This window comes from Poecilia reticulata, linkage group LG4 (genome assembly GCF_000633615.1).
Source record: "Poecilia reticulata strain Guanapo linkage group LG4, Guppy_female_1.0+MT, whole genome shotgun sequence".
In the NCBI taxonomy this organism is placed as follows: Eukaryota; Metazoa; Chordata; class Actinopteri; order Cyprinodontiformes; family Poeciliidae; genus Poecilia; species Poecilia reticulata.
Window position 1 is genome coordinate 3,641,027 of NC_024334.1, and position 25,582 is coordinate 3,666,608.

The 25,582-nt window shown below is 42.3% G+C and overlaps 2 protein-coding genes across 7 annotated transcripts; one reads left to right on the plus strand and one right to left on the minus strand.

The window, feature by feature from the left end:
• Nucleotides 1-277: 277 nt before the first annotated feature.
• Nucleotides 278-25,102, minus strand: apc2 (APC regulator of WNT signaling pathway 2). Its single transcript, XM_017304343.1, has 13 exons — nt 24,941-25,102; nt 23,377-23,467; nt 21,353-21,734; nt 20,403-20,502; nt 20,207-20,314; nt 19,433-19,507; nt 12,186-12,284; nt 11,207-11,618; nt 10,936-11,034; nt 10,671-10,810; nt 10,117-10,311; nt 9,781-9,995; nt 278-9,670 (listed from the first exon to the last, which is right to left on the minus strand). The coding sequence occupies exons 1-13, from the start codon at nt 25,079-25,081 to the stop codon at nt 4,144-4,146; spliced, it is 7,584 nt and encodes a 2,527-aa protein (XP_017159832.1). The 5' UTR covers nt 25,082-25,102; the 3' UTR covers nt 278-4,143.
• LOC103463142 (tripartite motif-containing protein 16-like) lies at nt 11,650-18,540 on the plus strand. 6 transcript variants are annotated; one of them, XM_008406335.2, is made up of 6 exons: nt 13,494-14,562; nt 15,135-15,802; nt 16,228-16,967; nt 17,105-17,216; nt 17,339-17,376; nt 17,784-18,540. In XM_008406335.2, exons 3-6 carry the CDS (start codon nt 16,316-16,318, stop codon nt 18,341-18,343), a joined length of 1,362 nt encoding a protein of 453 aa, XP_008404557.1. In that variant the 5' UTR covers nt 13,494-14,562; nt 15,135-15,802; nt 16,228-16,315; the 3' UTR covers nt 18,344-18,540. The 6 variants fall into 6 exon arrangements, with proteins under 6 accessions (XP_008404562.1, XP_008404557.1, XP_008404556.1 ...); XM_008406340.2 differs by lacking the exons at nt 13,494-14,562; nt 15,135-15,802 and adding an exon at nt 11,650-11,667; XM_008406334.2 differs by having other exon boundaries at nt 13,494-15,802.
• Nucleotides 25,103-25,582: the final 480 nt, after the last annotated feature.

The window sequence follows — 25,582 nt, forward strand, 5'->3', positions numbered from 1 at the left end:
CTTTGCTTCTTTAAAACATTTCTTTGCGCTGATTTGGCATAACATAATGACCATTGACAGGTGTAGTAAAATATTATCTTTTTTTTTTTTTATCTTGGCAGCTGTTAATAGGTGGGATATTAACATTAGACAATGTGATGACTAGATGACTGGGTCATAGCATCTTCAAAACTGCAGCATTTGTAGGGTGTTCCTGGTCTTCTCTGGTCAGCATCTGTTGGTACAAGAAAGCCAGTAGTGTCACATTGACGCATTTAAAATAAAGACAATGCAGCAGTTTAAGGAATCACATCACTTTTTATTGGAATGAAGACATTTATAACAACACGCTTCTGTTATTTTTGCATGTTTAACATGGCACTGTGATGCTTCTGAGACCCAGTTCAGGTGAAGACTGAGAAATTTAATGCAGCTCAGCTACAAACTGGTCTATGGCCAGGTGTGAACGAGACGCTCGTTGGTGTTGGTGAAGAAAAGGTCAGAAGAACCCGAACAGTTGATTCTCCAGCCTTTATTGTCTTCTCAATGCCGGCTGCTTAGCTGCAGCTGGTAAATGTAACTCTGAAATCTACAGCTACATGAATTTTGGTTGCTTGGAAATTATTTCAGATTTTGAGGATTTTTCTGTTGGCCTGAAATTAAGCAAGAGCAGAAGCCAGATTTGTGTTCCTAAAATTGCTATGGCAACCAATCTTACTATTGGAAAATTGTTTAAAATATACGCTAAAACAACTGAATGTCTTGGGTTTCATACCTTTCCAATCTGCAGAAGATATTTAGTTTATAAACCAGATTTTACACCAAATTATTGTTATACAGAACTAGACTTGTGTGCGCTGTTTTGCCTGTGATGTGTTAGAATAATAATTGTAATGCAGACATTCTTACTTCTAGAAACGCTGACTCTTGACACTGATAAGATAGGATTTAAGAATAACAAAACCTGTAGGTCTTTAAAGGTCTGTTGGGGATAAAAGTAGGTTACACAGCCTTTTTAATTAATGCTACAGAAGTAAAACATGGTGGTTTTGTTATAACAGCCCATTACTGTAGATTAACTCCATCGACCTCTTCAAGCACACATGAAAGAGGAAAAGTACAACTACAGAGAATATTCATTGTCTTTATAATCTTCACCACCTATCGCTACTTTTACAGCAACACATTTAAGCAGATATTAACATGTAGAGTTGCAGAAAAGAACTCCAGTGAAGACCACCAAAAGACCTGCAGCAGGTACAAAGTTAGACCATAACAAAGTCAGCAGCCGTTATAAGATGTACTGGTAGCTTCAGTGTCCTGAACTGTGGAAGATTTTGTAGGTTTCAGCCTCAGAATACAAATTGGCAGCTAATTGTGATGCAAGTTGATGTGAGTCTGATGACCCCTTTACACAACATCAGGACAGTAAAACGCAAATACTTTGTTACATTTTGGCTTTTTGTTGACATGGTGGTTTTGTTGTAACAGCCCCTTAATGTGGATCAACTCCATCGACCTCTTCAAGCACACATGAAAGAGGAAAAGTATTAGTTGTAGTTCTAATACTGTGGAATGGTAACAGCGTTTTGGAAAGACAAAAATGCATAGGTTTGACGACGGAAACTTTTTCAAAACAACGCTAATCATGTCCGCATAAACACAAACCGAAAACATTCAGAAACGATTACGTCAGTCACATTATTTCGCACTTTCACCCTGAATTTTACCCACGCACAACACAAAGAATGTAGGAGAGTGCATTTCATTGTTTCATTAGCCTTAGCATTCTGGTCATGAATGCTAGGGAGAGTGTCAGCCAGTGAATCCTTTGCTAGCTGTAGCATTAATATGCTAATATTAATGGAAATGTTTTTTAGCCTGTGGAATGTGTAATACTGTGGAATGTGAGCCCAAACAGGCAAGTCATTAGTGTTGGTATGCTAACCATAAGCCTATTTATGGCAATGCTTAGCCTTCAGAGTGTGTAGTAAGTGAGTCATTAGCTTAAATATGGTAGTTACTAACATTGCTATGCTAACTGGAAGCCTATTTATGGCAAGATCCATCCTAGGGAACGTATAGTGATGATTAGTGATGATATGAGTGATTAGCCTAAATATGCTAGCTCAGAGGTCTCCAACCAAAGTCCTTTTGGAGATTTTGGATGAATCCTTGGTGCAACACAAGGGATTCAAATAATTGAATTACTTCTTCAACATGCCATCAAGTTTGGAAAAGCCCTGGTAGAGAGCCATTCATTTGATCCAGGTGTGTTTGAGCAGACTTGCATCTAAAACCTGCAGGACAGTAGCTCTTGAGGACTCGGGTTGGAGAACCCTGAAGTAGCTTACTTAAGCTTCTGCATTGATGCACTGCAGAGTGAGATGGAGAACAGGCACAAGGGAAAGAGCTCAGCAGAGTATACACACAATGGTTATTTGATATACAAACATGACTTCATTTGTGTTATCTGAGTTTCTCGAAAGCAGTATTTCAAGAGGGGGTAGTCATTTGACTTCAGAGGCTGGTGACTAAAAACGACAAATTAAATGTCTGATATTGTCCAACTTAAGAGGTTTCTGCTTACTGTTCAGTCTTAACTTTGTACCTTCTCCTGTGCTTAAAGCCAAACCACCACTGATAACATATTCTTGACTCACTCAATAGCAAACAGTACCTGAATATCAGCAAAATCAAACATCCCAATGCATTAACAGATGCATGTGGCTGCATTGTTCATCAATTCACAGTTTGCATTGTTACACGTTTTTGCGTCACAAAAACACAGATGGCATTGGACTGAAAAATCCTTCCTTTTGAATTACATCATGGCATTATTCAGTACCAACAATGTCTACATCTGTGTGTACACAGTGAATATATGAGCATGCTGTCAGCGGTAAACACTCACCAGAGGGTTTCTGTATACCTGATGTGTTATGTACAATACTAATTCAGAAAGAGGATTGTAGAATGCAACAGAAACCGATGCTACTGTTGCAGCATTGAGAACATTTGTGGTAGGAAACTACTTTGAATTAAAATGGCCATCTTCGAAGTCCAGTCTAAGCAGAAATAAGGAGATGTGCATTGGCTACTCTACATCATACTATATCAGAATTCAGATTTTGGAGTTTCAGGTTTAATTATTGATCCCAGCAGCAATGAGACTTTGAAATGACTGGTAAATACAGCTATTGTGCAATACAAAGACATAAGGTCAATGTACGCCAATACTGTTAAACCAACTCTTTGTATTTATAAGGCCAGCACCTATTCTAAAATTAGGGCAGATTTTGTTATACCTCAAAAACAGAAGTTGTAATTGTTCTTAAATCACCTTTGAACCTGTCACAATGCACTATGCCTCCTTTTATAAAGTTTATATTGTTTCTAAAAACCATGGCAATGTTAAGTCGCCTGCACACAAGGTTGATTCCACAAATTCATAAGACGAGAATAGCATTGTAATATCCACCTGTGTGCAGCTTGCATACAAATAGAAGTAGTGATACATTTATTTGAAGAAATGTCTCATCACAAATGACTTCCATAAGTCTAATGGTCTTGAAAGCATCTTTGTTGTCAAGTGGTAAAGCAAGGATCGAAAGCTTTGATTTATAGTGCGTAAAAAGGACTTTACAAGTCATTGTGTTTGTTTGTGTATGTGGTGAGAATCTGCAGTCATCTCCAGTCCACCACAATTTGAGCCTTCTTTGCCAAAAGTCCAACTGAGCAGTTTCTTGAAAATGTTGCATAATGTTGTTCAATTCAATTGTTTCCAAGAGACAGTTTGTGATTTATGTGCTGGAATACAGTTAATTGTCTTTTATGCTTTGACTACATTTCTACCAGGCAATGATTAATCTACAAATACAAAAAAGTATAAAAAGATGCGATATCCTGGATAGATGTTCTCTGAAGGGCATCACGAAGTTTTTGGTGGTCAAATCAGGCCACTCTGTCTCCATGCATACATCCAACTTTAGCAATGACAAATGGAAGATCTGATCAGTTGTTCAGAGAGAAAACTTTGAAGGGGTTGAATGGGATAGRAGAAAGGGTCAATATTCGAGGTATAGGACTAGCACACTTGTGTCCATATAGGGTGCTGAGTTTAAGTTTGCAGTCATTCATGCTGATTGGTATCCACCAAATACTCTACAGCTCAATTTTTTCCCCAGCCTTTACAGTCATTGTCACTGTCTGGCTTTGCGGGTCTTCCAGGCAGCAGGCCATGGGGCTGGGGGTGTAATTAAATGGAGTGACTCTGGCAGCCTTGCTCCGGGATCCCTGGCGGAAAGTGACAACTCCGCCAACGTGGCTGTCTGATGTTCCGGTAGTACTGAGGCTCTTCAGTGAACCATCTGAATCTGCATCCTGATGGTTATTCCCAGAGGCAGCAGTAAATTTTCTAAGGAGAGCCAGTCTGGCCTCTTCCTCAGAGATCACTGGAGCTGTTTCAGGTGTTGGAGAAGTACTTGAGTTAGTCTTGTCATTGGATAAATCTTCTGTCTGGACTGTTGCGTCCGTTGTCTTGCGAGATGCAAGTACTATTGTTGGCAGTTTTCCTGGTAGAGCGGGTAGTTTTAGTTTCTCCCCATCAGGAGAAGGCACCAGTGGTAACGCATTGGCGGGCAGCGTGCTTTTCAATATCTGAGGTACATCTTCATCCCTGATTCTCCTCCAAGTAACTCCAGTATTACGCCGTGATGTGGATCTCTGCCCTTTCTTCTTTGTGTCATCCTCGCTTTTTGCTCTTCCACTTGAATCAGAGGACGATGAACGTAGCGAAGAACGGCTGGTAACACGACTCAGTATATTTATGCTTGGTGATGAAGCATGGCGCTTAAAGGTATCTTGTTCTTGTTGGTGCCTCACCCCAGCGATTCTGCCGGTCGCACTTCGCTGGGCTACTCTGCAAGGACTTTCCGAACTCGTTCTACGGGCTGGACGTCTTGCAGATAGATCTCTTTCGCTCGATGTTGCTCTTGATAAAGTGGTGGTCTGCTTTTGGAGGCCAGGGATTGGCTTTTGGACTTGCTGAACTTTTCCAGAATCTTTTACCTGCACCCTTTTTGGGGTTTGCGCTGCTACCTTTAGCTCCTGGCAGCGTGATGAGCACAGGAAGACAGCTGAAGCTCCAGGAGCTGCCCTTCGAGGGGATCCATTTTGTGATCTTGGTGTATTGTGAGGAGAGCCATCACGTCTAAATGGTGTCCTTGATTCCTTAATAAAAGTCAGCTGCCTCAGGAATCCATTTCGATCGGATTCACCACTGCTTGAATGGACAGACGTCATCCTGACCATGTCAAATCGATTGGCTGGTGACACTCTTTTCCCGTTAATCTGATGACTTTGTTTGGGTGAAGTTTGGTTAGTTACTAGTGGTGACAAAGGTCGGTGCTGCCGGGTTGAATTCTGCATAAAAGGTATCCGGACAGGTGACTTCTGAGTTTTTGGTGGGGGAGATTTCTCATTTTTATTAAGAACAGGAGAACGACCTTTTCTTTCAGGGGGGCTACTGGCTGGTGAGCTACTACTTGATGAGGTAGTCTTTTTCTGGATTGGTTTACTTGTCTGAGTTGGGGAAACTGTTTTCTTMTGTGACTGCTTGGATGGTGTGGAGCTCTGTGATGATCCAGAGGATGAGCTTTTTGGTATCCTTGGAGGTGGAGTAGAGCTCCTTTTTGGAAGAGACAGTTCCACGTCCTGGGGCTGGCCGAGTCTGTGGAGACTCTTTGACCTGTGTTGGGCAAGGTTTGGATTCTTTGGAGCATCTGTCTTGCTTGGTATTTTTCTGGGAGGAGGTCTTTGTGATGGAGCYGTCACTTGCTGTGGTGTATAGATCACTGTCCTGCCTCTAAACACAACTGGTAAGTTGGGAACTGGCTTGCGTTGTGCAAAGTCTAAAGGCTTATTAGCCTTTTTATCTTTTGCAAATTTCTTTTCTTTAGGTGTAAAGCTAGATGTAGACATGAAAGACAGAATTGACTCTGTCTCTTCAGATGATGGCTCTTGAGATTTTGAGGCTTGCAGTCCAGTGACAACACAGTTAGCTCCTTCCTGTATGGCTCTCCACTCAACACTGTTGAGGTCTGAATCGTTATCCCATCCCGTGTCGTCGCTATCCATTTCTTCATCCATGTCCCATCTGTCAGAGTCCTTTTGTTTATAAGTATTTTCAGTTTTTTTCTTCCTGGCAGCCATTTTTCGCCTCTGCTTGGGCATGGCAGATGTTATGCACTTCTGGAGGAGGTCATCCTCTGAGTCCATGCTCACTGAGCTCGGTGAGCTTTGTTCTTCATACTGACAGTGCAAAGTAACAGCCTTTGTCTGCTGTGCCATATTGAGGGTTTTATTGTGTCTGTTTTTGTACCACATTTGCTGTGCTTTTGCTTTATGTTCCTCAAATTCGGCATCACTAAGTGAACTGACGGAGGAGCTGAGTGAGTAACATGCCAGGGATTCATCCCGTAAAAGATTTTGTTTCAATCTCAGAAATCCTCTGGGCTTTCCTTGGGAGTTATCTATCCTGCCTATGTTTGTCATGCTTCGGGAAAGAGTGCTTCTAGCTGSCTCCTTCATCTGTTTTCTGCTTGTTCGTTTGATTACTTCTTCATTGTTGTCACCATAGAAATCGATACTATCCTCTGAAGAATGTGTCATTTGTCGAAACATTTTGTTTTCTTTTTGTGTTCTGGAGTTGACGTTACTTTCTTTGTTTTGTTTTATAACTGGCAGGTCAAACTTCCTGTAGGAGCCTTGACCTTGTTGCCTCCTCTGTTGATTTGGAGATCGCTCCCGATTTTTTAGGCTGGCTACTCGGTCAGCTACCTCTTTGCTCTGCATCAGCAACTTCTGAGTGGGAATGACATGTTTGGTGGTTCGGCTCATTTGGATCTCCGGTGGGTAGGCTGCCCCATGTGGTTTGTGGAAGTGTGAAAATATCCGCAAGTCTTCAATCCTCTTTGCATCATTGTCCATCACTTCCTGTTTGCTCAGGCCTTTAGCAGTGCAGTCTTTAGCCCCCCTGTTCTTTAGGGGATACTGAAGAGTTTCATCACTTAAAGATGTTGTACTAGAGAAGTTAACAGGTGTTCCCTCTGCAGAGTCGGTGAAGGAAGAATCGTCCAACTTCAAGTCTTTTTGTGGGTATATATTTCTCCTTCTAGGACAGATTTGGGTTTTTCCATTTGGAAGCATGTTAAATTGTAGTTGTATTGGTTTTCGGATGTGGGAGTTGAGTACATTGGAGGGAATGGCAGTCACCAGGGATGATCTTACTTTTCTAAACTTTGATGGCATCGCTGAATTGATACATTCCTTCAGAATTTCTATGTCTTCTTCTGAGTTTCCCTCGCTGTATCGTTCACCGTTGTCAAATCCTTCCTCATCTTCATCGGGGTATGGGAGATTCTCGTCATTTTGCTGGAGTAGTGGGGTTAATTTTAACTCCACGTCTTTCTGGATGTAGTGCTCGTGCAGAGGCAAAGCACTTAAGCTGGAAGCACAAGAGAAATTTTCTGTGGGTTTCTCAACTGTAAAATATATCATGGTTTCCAGGTCGGGAAGGTTAAACCTCTCCTTGGAATCTGTGATCTCTATGAACTTCCGCAGGCTGTTTTCCCACTGTCCTGGCATCCCTGTGGTCTGTGTCTCTGGTACATTCGACTCGACACAGCAGGGGGTTTTACTGCGACTAGGAGGCATAGTTTGTCCTGGGCTGTCTGGAAGATCACTGGGGCTTATTGTTCCGTCAATCATCTCACTGCAAGGATCACTTTGGATTGAACTGGCAATAGAAGGAGACTCAAAACTGCCCAGTGAACTCACAGAGCTACAGCGGCTTAGAACTAGGGGTGTATCATGGATATAGTTCTCAGAAGAGCTTGATGGCGATCTGTCTTCATTTATAGCAGGTGAAGCACCCCTAAGGAACACCTTATCCTTTTTGGGAGTACGAGATATCTCAATGGGGTCTTTCTCTTTGATGGGGAGGGTTTTTGAGTCTGTCATCAGCAGCTGACTGTCGCTCAGATCCTCTAAAGTTTCATCTTCTTGCTCTTTCTTCACTTCTTCGCCATCATCCACCTCAATTATCTCTAAAGACGAGTCACTCTCCAGCTCATTCTCACTCTGTCCGTCTAGCCCGCCGTCACCAGAAGAGAGTGAGGACAGTGAACTGCAWCGTGAGAAGCAGATTGGAGTGTTTTCCACGGAGTATTTCTGGACYGTTTCCATCGTCCCCACTGTTGGACTTCTGGTGGAATTCATTGGAGCAAATTTTGTAATACTTCCACCAGTCAGTACAGTGGGTACCCATGCTTGCCTCCTCATCGCTTGGGCRGCCTGAACATTGATGGCCGTCTTTGCGACTCCAAATTTTGCCACACTCTGGATGAGTGGGACCTGTTGATAACTAGGAGAAAGTTTAATCGATGTCATGCTTACATCAGAGGATATTTTAGTGGACACACTRACAGGTGTTTGTACTGGTTGTTCTTGGTTCTTGTCTGTGTTGCCGAGCTCCACATTGTCTATAACTTTATTATCYACAGAATCTCTCTCTGGAATATCCTGCTGGTTAGTCTGACTCAGGACGCTCTGTCCTACATTGAGATGTTCCTGATGAGCCACTTTGAGGTCAAGTTGGTTGGGTCGTTGTTGGATTGCTAGAGCCTTTGGAACAGGCCGCACCTGGTCTTTGCTACCACAGTATCCGTCACTGGTGCTGCCACTGTTCAGGCTGTCTGTTGACACACTTGTGTGAGCGGTTTTGAGGCGTAGAAGGGCGTGGGCTCTGCTGAGGCGTTCTCTGTAGGCTAAGCTGCTCACATCGGACAGCCGGCAGGGGGAGCATGAATTTGCTCGGGCTTCATTAAGCTCATCCTGTCCATAAGGCCAGTCTGCCAGGTGGTCCTCAGAGCTRAGGCTAAAACTGTCCTCAGAGGAAGTGTGCATGGTGATGTCATCCACTAGTCTGTCAATTTTTGCCACTGTGTTGGTAATCTTCTTTGCTAGTTTCTCTGCKGCAGCAGACACCACATCATCAGGAGCATGTTTCTTCTCAACCATCTGAGGCAAGTCTGTATCTCTCTCAGGTTCATTATCTCTCCTATGGGGCTGATTTTGCACAAAGTTGGAGTTGGTGAGATACATTGGCAGCATAGAGAAGCTGCCAGTGTCCAAGCTGTTGGAGTTATTGGGGGCTTCATCATCATCAAAGCAACCAGAATCAGAGGCATAATCCTTCGCCAGACTCTCAATGTGCCTAAGAGGCTTGTTGAAGCTCAAATGCTTGGAACTCTGTTTCTCAAGAGTGTCAAAGGTCTCAGCAAGGTGTTTGGCATTCAGCTCAGCCTCAAAAGCTTTCTGTTTCCTCATATAGAGGGAGGGCACGCAAGAGCCAGGGGATAGCACCGCAGTGTCTTTGTATTTCAAAGGTCGATTGGTGAGRAGGTTCCTCAAAGCTGCAGCGCTGCCCATGGCGATCATCTTGTGCTTAGAGTGGATGAGGTTGCGCAGCATGCTAACCGCCCCGAGATCCCACAGCAGCTCCTGGTCTTTGGGACTCCTGGCTGAAAGGTTCCAKAGAGTCCCGCAGGCATTGCTCACTATGGTCAAGCTGTGAGAGCGCAGGTGCGCCAGAAGAGTCTGGAGACAGTTGTGGTCACGCAGGATTTGCCTGCACAGAAAGAAAAATAGACTTACTTCAGCTTATATTTTTATGGATACTGAAGGGAACTATAGCATAAAATGTGTTTTCACTGTATCAGAACACAGAACTTCTCCCACCTGTAGTCCTCTCGCGTGGCGATCAGACTCGACACATTTCGGAGAATTCCCCCTCCACTTTCGATGATGGCGAGTGAGTTGGTCTGACAGCGGTATGTCAGTGTGCTGACCAGGAAACCCAGAGATCCGTCGACGGAACAGATCGCCACTTTGTTATCAATGTTGTGGGCTGACAGGTTCCACAAAGCACTGAGGACACTCTTCAGAGTCGACTCCTGTAGAGAAGCATACTTTTCTCAACACAAGAGCAGGAAACTTCAGTAAATGTTAGTTCCATTTTCTACAGACTAAGTTTCAATTTCAATACCTGTATTTCACCAGTTTAGTTTTCTGTACCTTGGTTGCCTGCAGGGCACAGGTCATGAGTGCAGACACACAGCTGATGTCTCTCAGAACTCTCTTGGTGCTGATGTCRGCCCTCCAGGACAGGTTCCTCATGATGCTGGAGACCACCTGATGAAGCTCTTCGCTGTCTGAGGACAGCTGGGCCACCAGAGCCTGGAGGCAGCTCTTCCTCGAACACAGGGTGGCCTGCAGRAGGACGATGAGGGTGCAGACATGAGTAACAGACAAGCTAATGTTTCTGATATGCTAAACACTATTCTACTGTTTGTACACATTTCTCATGACCAAATTCTTTACTTTACTCAAATTAGCACTCCCAAGTMTAAATATTTCACCATGAGTTTACTGATTGGAATCAGGCTCAGTGGATAGAGACWGGGAATAAAGTCTTGAGAGGCAAATATTTCTATGGACTCCATTTTTCCACATTWAAACTAAAGTYAAATTMTYTCCAGGTCTGTTTTCCTGTGTCCTGTTGGTTAGAAACAYTTCAGGCCCATTGAGTCTAGGATCTAGGGGATCCTGCCTCCACTGTTTGACCGAACCTTATTGACGACGTCACCAAAGGTGAGGTTGGTGAGGCCCATCCCAGCGTAGCGGCGCAGAGCCATGTTGATGGGGTCGTTCTGCATGCCATACATTTCCTGTTCGAGGTGGATGAGATCTGCCACCACCTGAAGACAACCTGGTGAAGAACAACTTGCTCTGAACTCAAAACTCACAACAACTTACACTGTCAAGCTAGCTTAGTGCTAGAATAAGTCCTCTATTCTCTCCCAGATGCTAAGAATCAGAAAGTAAGGCACAAACCTAATTCATTCATGGCGCGTCTGTACTCTTCTTCAAAGGACATCTTCATGATGGCACACATGGCCTGACAGATCTGAGGGTCCACAGGTTCAGGAATATCTGCACATCACAGAAAAAGTTAAAGGAGGTAAACTTAAACCAAATCCAAGCTTTCTGGGATCAGTAAGGGATTGTGCTCTAATCAGAGTACTTTCTGTATCATCTCYTATTAGTCTAACTGGAGYATCTGAATTCCACTAACTTGTGGTTCTTGTGAGYATTTTAGGCTCACCAGACGTTTTGGTGCCTCCAGGTGAAGGCGTCACGGCATGACTCTCRAGCCAGTCCCAGCCGCTGTCGCAGTAGGTCCGGATCTGCTCCAGCATGTGCAGGACCTTCATCTCCCGGTGGGCCTGGCCTTCGTCCTGCTGTGAGAAGATGATGTTGTGCAGGGCGGCGCTCGCTCTGGATTTGGTGTCTCGGCTGCAGCCGGTTGAGGCGGCGCCGCCTGYCGTCTCCCCGGGAACTCCATCAGGAACTCCACCGGGAACTTCATGCAAGATCTGAACCAGCAATGGGACACAGCCGGACTTCCTCATSGCGATGCAGCTGTCCTGAGAGCTGGACAGGGCCAGGAGAGTCCGGGACATCTCGTCCTTGTCCCTGTTCGCCAGCATGGAGAGCAGCCAGAACACCATCTCCACCTGAGGAGGAAACGTAGACAAAGTTGAAGCTGGAGACACAGAGAAACGGGTAATCAGGTGCTTTACAGAGTTTGCTTTTTTGGTCTACACCAGAGTTCGATTACGCATCCACACCAAACAAACCGGACTTTCTAGACAAACAGAGTTTGATTTGATTAACTAAACAACTGTTGAGTTTGTTGCTGCTTTTTGACCAGGACTACCTTGAAAAAGAGGCTTTTAATCTCAATCGCATTTTATTCTGGTAAAATATTAAGTAARATAAAATTAGGTTTGTGGTTGCCATGGAGATTAAAGGATTTATCAAACATGCATGAAAGAATCAAAGCAACACCCGATGTATGTTTCYRATGAGGGAATAACATTATAACATGATGGAAAGCTAAAAAGAAGTAGATTTTAAAGATCTTTTCTATTAATCAACAAAGCCAGTAAGACATTTTATTCTAAAGATATTTGTGTGTCTGGTTAAATGTTGAGTTGATGAGAACCTTGTTGGTGTGTTTATGTTCAGTATTCCTGACTCTTTAATGTTKGAAACCCTGAATGTGAGTGAGGAGTTGTTACCTTGCTGCCTCCGTCTGCAGCTTCAGSTCCTGCGGCTGCAGCCGATGAAGARCCGCTGTTCTCCAGTTCTCCAGSAGGGGGCTTCTCMGCTCCAGACAGCTGCACATGAAAAGGGAAGAAGAAAGYATGAGACAATCTCTGACCCAGTTTCACTGCTTCCACAGCTCTGTTGTAAGAGGTTTAGAGGTTTTRTTGAAACTGTCGCTGCTGCGGCTCCACAGACTGCAGGGCTTTATTAAAACGAAAGGTAATGGTGCAGAAAACCAAACAAACTCAAAATAGGTAAATACACTAATTCCAGTTTGAATGTGTCTTTTTGTGAATCTGACAGCTCAAATCTGCAGATTAATGCGGCCTGGAAATACCCAGTTTCTACATATTTGTGTCTGGGTTTGTGAGAGAACAGAAAACATGTTGTAAAATGTTTGTTTTACCACCTGCATACTAATCCTGCTGCAGATTTTTAWGATCTTTGTGTGAATCTGATTCACATCCAGGCATTTAGGCCCGTGTGCCAAAACCCGCATTCCTTCAGGACCAAAGAGCAGCTCCAGACGGGAATAAAACACAACTTCATTTGGATTCACAGCCTGACATCCTCAAGAGATTTATATCAAAGCCTTCACCCCCCCCGGTCTTCTCTGCATCCCGTCACCATGGCAACGCCTCCGGCTGTGAAGCGTGTGTGAAGCGAGAGCTGCCGATGAACAAAGAGCAGAGCTGTTTGTGTGTTCTCCTCCTGTTTAACAAAGGGAAACCTGGATGTTTGGCGTTGAATCCGCCGTGGCTCCGATCCAAACGGGCCCCCATTAGAATACGGGCTGCAGCAGCAGGAAGCGGCGAGGAGCCGACAAAATGGAGGCCGGCGAGCGGAGCTGCTGCCTGACCGGCTCCATCTGCCTTGTCCGTCTGTCTGTGACAGAAGACGGAGATAAACTGAAATGTTCTCCACGCTGAAGTTTACCGTTACGTTTTGGAAGCGAAACCAGGCAGAACGCCGATCGCTGGTCCACAGCCTCGGCCTTAAAGGGGCAGCAACGTGTAAACTTCTTTTATCTTTCCATCATGTTTAATGTTATTCCTTCATCAAAAACAAGCCTGGAGTGTTGCTTTGACTCATTCATGAATGTTTGAGAAACCTAGCTCCGCCTTCGAATCGCAGCTCCTTCAGACTAGCCAGCAGAAATTAGCAAACACCTGGTGGAGCTGCTGCTCAGAGCATCGCTGGTAAAAACGTTGTTAAAGGGTTAACAGAGGAGCCATGTTGGGATGACTTCCTGGAGGCGGAGCTTCAGAAACAGCAGGAGCTTTTAAAGAGACAGAGGCCCAATTTCAAGGCGTTTAATTAGGAAGTTAAATTTCTTTAAGTCATATTTGCTAGAGCATTTTGATAATAATTGAAGGTTATTTTATTTGCTATAATTTGCTATATTTTCACTGTGGAAAACTCATAATATTGCCCCTTTACTACTAGACTTGTAAATAAATGACGAGATCTTTCAATTTTAAAATGTAATGGAGAAAGCAGATCTGTTGCTCAACTACTTTGACCAAGAAGAACTTATTTCTGTAAGCAGTTCTGTTTGGGTAACTCCTTTCAAACCATCAGAAAATCAAATAAACAGATGTTTTAATTGCCCATTTTGACAGCAACCATCCTCCATATGCATATTATTTTTAGCAACATATCTTTATTTTTATTGGGTTGCTGCTTGCTGCTGTGAAGGCATGAACCTCTGGAATTTTTAATATCTGCAAAAAAATTTAATGAAGGAATTTGGGAGCAGAAAGAGATTAAATTGGACGCAACACAGTTTGCATCATTTTAACTGTACAAATAAAGTTTCTAATTAACAACAATTTGTTTAAAAAACAGTCCTAATTAGTTCCAATGTCTTAGACATTAGAACAGATTCAGACCTTAATGATTTTCATCTAGAATGTGGAACTAAAACCATGCTGAAAATCAGGAAATGTTGCATATCTGCTTCTAAAAAAACATGTTTCACATGTAAGAAATAACTTCTGGAGTTTGTGTTTTCTCTCTGAAATTGATCAGTTGTCTCCGTATGATTTGGGAGCCGCCGGGGGCCGTCCTACTGAAACTGCCCAGGGCCCCTCAGGAGTTAAGCCCGGCCCTGATCCAAACACATGCTGGATTTTCCTTCTTTTCAAAGCAGAAACCAGAACTGCTGCTTCCTGTAGCCAATCACGTCCTGCGGTGAGTGAAATATGGAGCCAAACAGGTYGGACGGCAGCGGGATGAGCTGAGTGACAGAAACTTTCTGAGGGAGACGCTGGTTCCTTTCTGAGGTCGGATCTGTTGTTGTTTGGGTTTTTAAATGAAGGATGAGGGGAAAATGCGACTGAGGCAGCGGTGAGTATCTGATGATCTCCTGATGTAGATGAAATTTACCTCTGAACAAGCCTGAACACGATCAGAGGTTTACGGAAAACCCTGAACACACCTTCTGCTGCCAGCTTCCCAGTTTCATTATGTCATGGGTTTTTTTTAGTTTCATGGTGTTAAGCTGGTAGAATGGGTTATTAAAGTTACGTCACAACATTTTAGACTTTATACAGTACAAGGTGATTTAAAAAATAGACGTACTTTTTATGAAAACTCCTGACAAATACTTGATCTGTTTGGTTATTTCTGTTAAAGTATTTACAGCGGTGGTGTCCAAACTAATTCAGTTTGAAAAAACTCCAGGAGCAACAACATTTTTAGCATTTTTATCTCAGTTGTAAACAAAAATGATTTTATATTTTATATTTATCTGCTAAACAGACAATAAACAATTTAGTCCAAGGTTGAAGAGTCTTAAGTGTGACATTTTTAAACAAGCGCTAATTAAAGATGGAGGGCAACATCAGCTCCATATTATTACAAGTATCCTTGGATTACAGTAATCTAATTGTTTTATTTCCTTTTAACTCTTCTTCCAGTTTCCTTTTAAAGTCTGTTTGTCTGTGAACACAACAGTTTGACCTCAGTCACATGAAATAAGTCTAGATTTTGCTATAATTGCTTTTTCTCTGGATTTGGTTTTTAGTATGATTTGTTTTTAACAAATCATACTAAAATAAATAGATATTTATGAAAAACATGAGAAAAATCATTAAATGGACAAGGAAAATTATTCAACAATTAGATTGGAAATAAAATATAAAATGAAGTAATAGTGACAAATATTCCTTTATGTCACATTGTATAGTTAAAGTTTCCATTTTCAACATGAACTGAAAACAGATGTTGCATGTCAACCATTTTTTCTGAGAAATTCTTCTTTAAATAAAAAAGTACGAGTTGTGGATGACCATTCAAAGCTAGTTGTTAGCCTATCTGTGCTAATGTTTAGCAGAGAAAGTAAGAAGGTGATTAGCCAATCCAAAGCTAACGCAGCGTTGTTTTAAACATGCCAGGCCTTTAGGGGGCAGTGCAGCACAAAGCTAAAACCTCTGACAGCCAATCAGAACGCTTAAAATCAACCATGTCTTCCTGTTAGGAATTAAATGTTGTTCGTTTGAGTGGAAACATGCATAGGTTGAACTCATTTTAAATATAAAGTTAATAAAACACCAGACGATGTTGATTGGGAATCAAGTCAAAGCAAGTAGGTGGATGGATTGGCGCATTACCTGTTGCAGACTTTAAATCTCTATTTTTACATACACAAAGAGAAATATAGAGTTCTCTCAAAACTTTGGCTGGAGTTTTTACAAATAATCAAAACTTAAAAGTACGTTTTCAGCAGGAAGGAGCTGAAAATGTCAATAATTCCCTAATATTGATGAAAAAGTTCTGGTTCCACTGGAGGATTATTTCACTCATAACATGGAAAAATGTCTTTGTCAAATAATCTGCCAGTGGGACAAGTACTCTTTTTAACCAAGTACTTGGTAAGATTTTCTGTTTTTGCAGTGTGTATCAGGATGCTTTAACTTGATTACTGGAATACTTAATGCTAATATTTCAGTAAAATAGCATCTTTCAACTTGTAATCACTATTAATCACTGATTCCACGTATTTCCTGCTAGGTAGGGCTCCATGCTGACTGCAGATTTCAAGGCACATCAGAACATGTTGGAAATCAGAACATTAAAGCAGTGAAGCAGATTGAGGAAAATGAGTGTTCCTAAAGAACCGCCGGCGGTGAAGCGGCCTGAAACCCGGGAGGATGACGACATCGAGCCAGAGGAGCCGAAAGGCAAAGAGGAGCAGGGAAAGGATTTCCCGAAAACGACTCAAACAGCAAAACCAGCGTTCAACCCTCTGACTCTCATCAAAGAGGACTTCAACCAGTTTAAAGAGGAAATGAAGAAAATGTTCAAGGACAAAGACTCGGACCCCAAACCGAGCCAATCAGCGGAGAAGAGTGGCAGCCCTCTGACTCTCCTGAAAGAGGAACTCTCCAACGTTTTCCGGTTTGGGCCTTCAAGAGATCGAGAGGACAAGAACGTGGAAAAGAAGGAAGACTCCAGGAACAACCGCAGGACAAAAGCCTCAAGAGCAGAGAGACCAGATGAAACGATGAAGAGTCTGTTCAGGAGGGAGAAACCTCTCCTGAAGGCGTCTCAAACAAATCACACGAAGGAGGTTAAAAAGAGCAAAGAAGACTTAGAAATAAATCCAACAAAACAAAACACAGAAACTGAAAACACACAGAAATCTAACGACCCGATAAACTGTCAGATGACTGGTTGTGGTCCAGAGAAGAGAACCGAGAAGACAAAGACTCCAAAACCACAAAGTGAGAAGCTGTTTGCATCAACAGCAGGTACGGCTCTGAATCTATCAGCCAAACATAAAATCATCAACTCTGCTGTAAAAACACCAGACAGGTGACCAACCTGCTGGGTTTCTGAAACCTGTCTGCACTTCTGTTAATTGTGTGTAACGCCGTTTTTGTTGCAGCTCCTGAAAAAAGTACAACTAGAATCTGGGAGAACGAAGAAAAAAAAGAGGAGCCTTTAGAAAAGGTTCTGTCCTCTGAAGTCAGTTTAATCCCTCTAAGAACAAACCTGAGGTCAGTTCAAGCAATTCACTCGTTTAGCTTAACGCAGAATGGAAATGAAAACTATGCAGTAAAAATTCATGACACCCCATTTGGCAGGCGTAATCTGAAGTCTTTACTTCCTTATTTTACAGTCACCAGCCAACAGAAGACTTCTGGTCTCTGAAAAACTGTAAGTTAATATGGATTTTATGTGCTTAGCATTAGCATTAGCCTCCACTAAATCCCATAGGGCTTTAGCGTTAGCGTATCTAGTTAGCCTTCCCAGTTTGATCTGCTTTCTGAAAGCTTTCAGGTTGCTCTACAGCAGAGTTGAGTTGGGAATCAAGTCAGATAAATGTAAACACTTTACATGAGAGAAATTACTAAATGTTTGGGTTTTCACTTGGACTTCCACAAAGTGAATCATGACTTTACTTAACGACTCTACGCTTTCATTTTCACTAAAAAAAATACTTGGTATCTCACTCCAAACATCAAATGTGTTACAATGAAGAAACCCTGGTGTGGAATCCAGCTCCATGTTGTTTACCTGCCATCTGAGCTCATGAAATGTTTTTGTTATTGTTTCACCAACAGCTGCAATTTATCTGACCTTTGACCCCAACACGGCCAACTCAGAGCTTCGCTTAGCTGACGGCAACCGAAAGGCGAGTCGAGACTGGTTGACAGGTGGGCGTGCGGGGCACCCGGAGCGATTCGAGCAATGCCCCCAGGTTCTGTGCAGAGAGGGGCTGCTGGACTTGGCCTACTGGGAGGTATCATGGAGCGGCGGCGCCGACATCGGCGTCACTTACAACAACATCTCCAGAAACGGAGACACGGCGAGCTGCCTGCTGGGTCACAACGAGCGGTCCTGGAGTCTGGAGTGCTCCAGCGGGTTCTACACGCCGAGCCACAACAACAAGAGATTCCAGTCCTGCTCGCCTGAACCCTTCAGCAACAGGGTCGGCGTGTACCTCAACTGCCCAGAGGGGACGCTCTCGTTTTTCTGCGTTTCCAAGGACGCGATGGTTCACCTGCACACCTTCACCTCCACCTTCACAGAGCCGCTGTACCCCGGGTTCTGGGTGTGGGCCAGCGACGGCTCKGTGACTCTGTGTCAGGTGGAGCTGAACTGGGAACGTCTTCTGAAGTGAGACTAACTGAAGGACTGCTGACGATGTCCAAACTGTCAGTCTTCTGCTGCGGCTGAGTGAATGATGTGGGCGTTAACCGACCGTCAAACATCTTCTCATGAAGGACACAATATGTATGAACCAAGGAAGTGTTACTTTACAAAGATTTCATGACAAAGACTAAATGAACTCTATAAAAATTAAATATTTAAGTATAATTAATGAATTCTGTCGTGTTTGCATGGTACCCTCCTCATGCAAACCTTTATAAAGTCGGGACCCATTACTCAAACTTCACATTTTCATGTTTTTGTTCTTCCAACTGGGTTTCTACTGCTTCTAAAAACAGCACAAGCGCTTAGAAAGACCACCAGATGCTTTACGGTGATAATTTAATGTTTTCTGGCATCTGTAAAACGACCTGTTTCAGAAACCTTCCCAATGGAACGTCATAAATCAGCAGCCATTGCCCTGTTACATAGCAACCCCAGCAGAGTTCCGCCCGTTACCTAGAAACCTCAGCAGAGTTCCGCCCGTCACCTAGCAACCCCAGCAGAGTTCTGCCCGTCACCTAGCAACCCCAGCAGAGTTCCACCCGTCACCTAGCAACCCCAGCAGAGTTCCGTCCGTCACCTAGCAACCCCAGCAGAGTTCCACCCGTCACCTAGTGACCCCAGCAGAGTTCCGCCCGTCACCTAGCGACCCCAGCAGAGTTCCGCCCGTCACCTAGCAACCCCAGCAGAGTTCCGCCCGTAACCTAGCAACCCCAGCAGAGTTCCGCCCGTCACCTAGCAACCCCAGCAGAGTTCCGCCCGTCACCTAGCAACCCAAGAGGAGTTCCAGCACGTCTGATTAGCTGGTTAGAAGCAGCTTATTTGACAAGAAGCCACTAAACAGCTAAAATCTCAGAATCCAATAATGATTTTGTGCAGAAAATGTAATGAGCATGTTTGGTATCGCCTATAGATATATCCTAATCTGTTCAAATGTGACATTTATTTAATTTATTTACATTTAAGGAAGACCCACCCCTACGTTTCTGTTTCGTATCCCTTTCTGTGCTGTTTCATGTGTGTGTTGGTGTGTGTTGGTGTGTGCAGCCCGTCTCACCGGCAGCTGGCTCTCCTGACCCCCTCTGGCCTCATGCAGCTCTTTTTCCAGCTGCTCCAGACGAGCTGCTCGCATCTGCAACACATAAACCGCATTGAAACCACTTAAAAATGCTGCTTAAACCAGCAAATTTCACTGTTGACACAAACTGTGTCATCTGCAGGGGCGTATCTACATTATTATTCTTAAGGGGGCCTGGCAGGGCAGCAACTGGGGGGCAGACCAAAATGACAATTTAATCTAAATGCACTGAAGTCTTAGATTACAATGAACAGTAGAACAAAACTTGAATAGTAAAACTATTTATTTTATATTTTATTTATTTATCATGTTAAAACTATGCAGTAGATTTGTTGAAAATCATTGAACCATATAGAGTACTAATTTAATTGAACATTTAATTGAAAACAACAGTTTAATTCTCCCTTTTCTCCTTCAGAGGGAGTTTTTTGTGCAGCGGTCTAAAGCTGCTTTTTCTTATTATTATTATTAAACATCATAAACATCAACCTACCAATGGGACAAGGGATGGAAATGAGTCACTTTGATCTCAAGCATTTGCATGTAAATGTCAATTAAAATATCATGTCTCATTTTTAAAAAATAAACATGAAGTAATGAACAAGGAATCAAACTATTGATGGTGGTTGTAAGACAACAAAAGGAGTGTTTCTGTCATCTATAGACACCCACAGACAGCAGTAATAAAATCATTATTTCCATTTTGTTACGCCTTTCTGTTATTCTGATTAGTGCGGCTGCCAGCGGCCTCACCTGAGTCCTGTGCACCATCTCGTTGCTTGCTAAGTAGCGCTCTGCCATCAGAGACCGATGCACTTTGTCCTCCAGATTCTGTCGGATTAGATCTAACTGAAGGGAAATCTGCAGCAGCAGCACACAGAGGTCAGAGGTTAACTAAAGACKGTCAGGTAAAGGAAGCAGCGCCCTCCACGTTGTGCTTGGTTCTCACCTCATCGATGCGCGGCAGCTGTGCCAGCCTGTGACACGTATGTGAGAGCACCTCCAGGCGTTCCCGCTCCTCCCGGTCAATTTCTCCCAGCAAAAAGTTCCTACAGGGACCAAAATCCCACCGTTGGTGTATTTTTCATGTAATAATTCAATAAAACCTCTAAACAGGAACTGAGACGATGCTTACAGTCTGTCATTAGCTTTTAAAAATGTTATGCTTGCTCCTAATTGAGTTAAATAGTTAAAATTTACTTTATTTTTAAGTTACRTAGATTATGTGAATCTTTCAGTTGATCCCAGTTTGTCTCTTCAGTTTCATCTATTAAAAGCTGAATTATGCAGACTTGCTACTTAGTGTATCAGCTGTTTTCCAACCATCAACTTTTTAATTTTATAATCAATTTTTATACTCCATATTATTTGATCTACCAAAGTGCTTTTACTCGCTAGCTGCTATGCTAACAGCGGAGCCAGACTGCATAAAACCATGTTATGTCTAAACTCCTCAGATGCTACAAACTTATGTAATTTACAACAAATTTATGCATTTCATCACTCAGTTAAACTTTATTTTTATTACCTCCCATCTTTACTTTCCATTTTTTAATTTTCCAGATGCTAACATGTTGTGATGCTAAGTAGAAGCTTGAAGGACAGTTTTTACAGAGACTTCATAATTCATTTTATTTGTTGTTTTTATTGTTTTGTTTATTTATTTTTGGTTATTTAAAATGTCTTCCTGTTTCAGTGTTAAATGTTTTTATTCAACATTATTACTACAATATTATATTACTTGAAAATGGGATTATTATTGTTTATCTGAATAACTTCCGAGACATTTTGTCGTCCAGAAACATTTATTATGATGACATGTCGTCATATTAAGTTATTTCTATCTAAGATTTTAGTGGAAAATAAACAAGAGTGATATTTATTTGTTGATTTCCTGACCTCTCTTTGCACAGCTCCTCGAAGTGATGGTCGCTCAGCCGCCCGTCTCCTTCGCAGATCACCGCCGTCTGGGGCGGCGCTCCATCCAGGAAGTGGTTAGGCAGCATGATGGCGGTCTCCCCGCCGGACACCAGGCTTTGGCGAGGCGCCGCTCGGAGCGGGCTCCTGGCTCGGTTCACCGCCGCCATAGAGGAGGAGGAGGAGGAGCAGCAGGAGGACGAAGGCAGAGCCAAGTGATCCTCTAGATCCAGGCTGCCAGTCAAAGCCGGCCCGGCGCCGGCGCCGCCCCTCATCCCCGCGCCGCCCAGGCCAGAAGCCAGAAGCCTCAGGTTGTGAGGTTGGTGTTTGAGTTCGTAGTAGTTGGTGAGATCCATGTAGAGCTCTAAAGAACGAGGGGAAGACTGAGGAACCGACCGTTTACAGACTGAGGAACCGACCGTTTACAGACGAGGTCTAAATGGCCGCCCCAGTGTCTCTTAGTGCATCAGCGCTCGCTATGAAGCCACGTAGCGATAGCTAGCAAAACTGCTACTACCCCTGCGCACCCCACGAACTCTAACTAACACACTTAGAGTCTAAAAAACCCATCGGAACACTCTTAGTGAAATCCACAGCATCGCTGCCATAGACATAATATAACTATAACTCTTCTATTATGTCTATGATCGCTGCGCCCTCGTCTCTTGCCGTATCCAAATCCCCCCCTCGTCTCTCTCCGCGTGTCTCCGTTCTACCTAGCAACAGACCGTCGACACATTTTTATTGGTTGTTTCGAAATGTGGTTTTAGACCCCACAAAATGAGGCGAAAATGGCGGAAATCTTATTTCTGGCTTTATTTTGAAGTAAATAACCACAAAACCAATATAAAAGCACTACTTTTATAAAGTTTGAAGTCCGTGCTGTCCAACAGAGTTGAAATGAAAACTCGGTATGCATCCGTGTTATTACAGAAGCCTTATAAATGCGTCACATGCTTGTCTGCTAATTACTTATAGCATTAGCTAAAGACAGGTGGAGTTCCCAAAAACCTTTACTCAACAAGAGCAGCGCTACTTTAACATATCTTTACTGAAGTAAAAGTTAAAAAAAAAAGGATTTGGTAAAAAAGTCTACTCAAGTACTGAGTAACTGATCAAATTATCAATCATTTAAAATTTTAAAATTACATCATCAGACGGACCAAAACATAAAGTTATGTGGAAATGTTGGTATTTTAAAGACAAAATTGACAATAATTCATATAAATTACAAAAAGTAACAAAATCAGGCAAAAATAAAATGTTTCCACATCAGTTTCTTTCAATAAAAACTTACGAAACTCTAACTAAACTGCAGGTGCGAGTCTGTGTCTGGTGGATTTTTGGTTAAAACATGTTTGTTTTTCAGTCAGTGGGAAGAAAATCCAGAAATTTACTAAAGTAAGAGAAGAAATACTTTATAATAAAACTATTCAAAGTACAGCGTAGTAAAAATACTCCTAAAAGTAATATTTTTCAAATAAGTTACTCAAGTAAAAGTAACTACGACCTGATTGTATAACTGATGGGACTTACAGACTATCAATATCTCGTCTTTTTGGTGAGGATGATGAAAACAAACAAAACCAATGATATGATCTCTCTAGATAATACTTTATACTCTTATAATAAAACAAACTTTATCTCAGTTTTTGGTACATTTTGGTTGTTTGAATTTCAGTATTTTCCTCAAATATTGCTTGTTTAGTTACAACAGCTGCTTTTTATTCCCTTTAATTATCATAAACTCGACTCAGTTGCTGCATCAGTTTCATTTATCTGATTATTTCTTTCCACTTATGTCAGACAGAAAGCGGCGTTCTGCTTTTAATCTGTGCTCAGCCTAACTGGATTCAGGTTCAGATGATTTAATTGGACCGAGTCATAACGAGGCAACCAATCAGATTAGCTGAACGAGTCAATCCCTTCCTGTGGAAATGAAGAGCGGTCCCGGAGGAGTTCTCACTGTTTGTGGTGAGGAGTTTGATGAGGATAAATGTCGTTACCTTTGAGTTGGTGCAGCACGTCGGTTCTCCCGGACGACGCCAGGTTTCCTGCTTCCTGCTCCAGTTTGCTCTGCAGCTGCTTCAGCATCTCCTGCGTCCAAGCGGAGAAAACCCAGAGTTAAAATGTTTACTAATCTGGCTAAAAGCACAAAGTCCTGGCATCAAGCATCCATAAAAACAGATTTTTATACATCAGATGGAATCAGTCCGTCTTCTTCCTGCTGCACATCCTGACTGATGAGCTGAAGCTGGATAATCCAGCTGCACACGTGGCGGCGCACATGCAGGATTAACGGCTGCTTTCATTTATTATTTCTTTAATTTTGTGTTTTTGTTTAATTTGTAAAGGAAATATGTGCAAATTTAAATAAATCTCAGGAAGCTAAAAGTGTTCAGATGAGCTGATGTGATTTTACTGACTGAAACGATTTTCTGATCATTTAATATAATCTAGAAAACTCCCATCAGATGGCTGCCGTGAACCGTGTAATTTGCAGACGCTCATAATAATCTGATGTTTAAAAGATTAAATATTTCCTTATATGTAAAACCGATACCAAAACATAACATCCCAAGTTGCTCAACATTTTGTTGGCCTTTATTTGAAGGTAGTTCGACAGGAAACAGGGTGATGAGGGAGGGGGGAGACGTCCAGGCCGGGAATCGAACCTGTGACCACCGGCCTCAATATGTGGTTTGTGCTTTTCCCCTGCACCACCGCAGCATCCCTACATTCCTCTAGTTAACCTTTTAAATTATTATCATAAAATTCCTACTTTGTTCCACTAAAAACTTTTTTCTCATATTGTTACTTTTTATGACTTTTATCTTATTACAATCTTATTCTCTTATTATTTTTGACTTTATTTACGTAATAATATTACTTTATTCTTTAAATATTATGATTTTGTCGTATTATTAGAACTTTTTTCTTGTATTATTTTGTCTGTCATACGATTTTATTCTGACTTTATTCTTGTAGTTTTACGGCTTTATTCTCACATTATCATGATTTTTGTTGATGACTTTATTCTTATAAAATTCTGACTTCATTCTCATATTATTATGATGTTTTTCTCGTATTATTCCAACTTTTTTCAAATTTTTTTTCTTGGCCTGGCCCTGACGGTTGTCAGTTTTGAACCCAGCAGAAATCAGAAGACCCATGACCTCTGACCCCTGGCTCTAGACAGCCTGCAGCTCCCTTGGTGCACAAAGGAGAGAAGCAGGAGGTCCCTCCTCCCAGCAGCTGTCAGACTTTAGAACAAAATCAATAAATGTTTGTATCCCTGCTGGAGTTTTCACAAACATTTATTCTGTTTTTACTCATTTTTAAATAAAAGCTTTTCTCTCATGTTTTTCTGCACTGATACTGTAACCTTTATGTTTTCTGTGTGAATCGACGTATCAAGGCTATTTCTATTCTATTCAGTTGTTTGTTTTTCAGTATTTGATCTGATAATCAGTCAGAATCAAGGCTAACCTGCCTGCCTGCCGCCGGTTCAGATGATTTGACTGAGTGATTCTCAGCGAGTCTCTGCGCTGCAGCAGCTGCTCCACTCACCTTCATGCCAAACGTCTCCGTCTCCAGTTTGCACAGGTGGTGCGAGTTGTCCTCCAGCTCCCTCCGCAGGTGGGAGTTCTCCTTGCGGAGAACCTCCACCTGCAGGGCCAGATGGTCGTAGGAAACCACAGCGTTGGCCATGTTCACCCACTGCAGCGCCCCCTGCAGGACAACAGGGTTTACACATGCAGAACTAAAGCKTTAGGCAAACAGCTGATCACTGGCCGTTTGCAAAGTTACACAGTAAACAGCTRACAGTTTATTATTTAAATATCATGTTATTCACCCAATAGTTCTTAACTAAATGTTTATTTCACAAGCTAAATATCTGGGTTACAAACTAAACATTTAATTTGTAACTTAAATATTTAGTTCAACTAAACAAATAAATGTATTTGTTCTGTTTTCTGTCTGTGTGGATCATGAGTCTAAAGTTAGATCATGAACGTTAATTCAAATAATGCAATCAATAATACAGCAATCAAAATAGTTCCAGAGTACATCATTATTTTCCAAACTAAWTATTTAGTTCAGACCTAAACATTTAGCTTGCTAACTATCTAAATACTTTATTAGCTAAATAACTCACTTGCTAGCAAGCTAACCAACATGGCAGCTAGTTAGCTAAAATGTTAGTTAGCA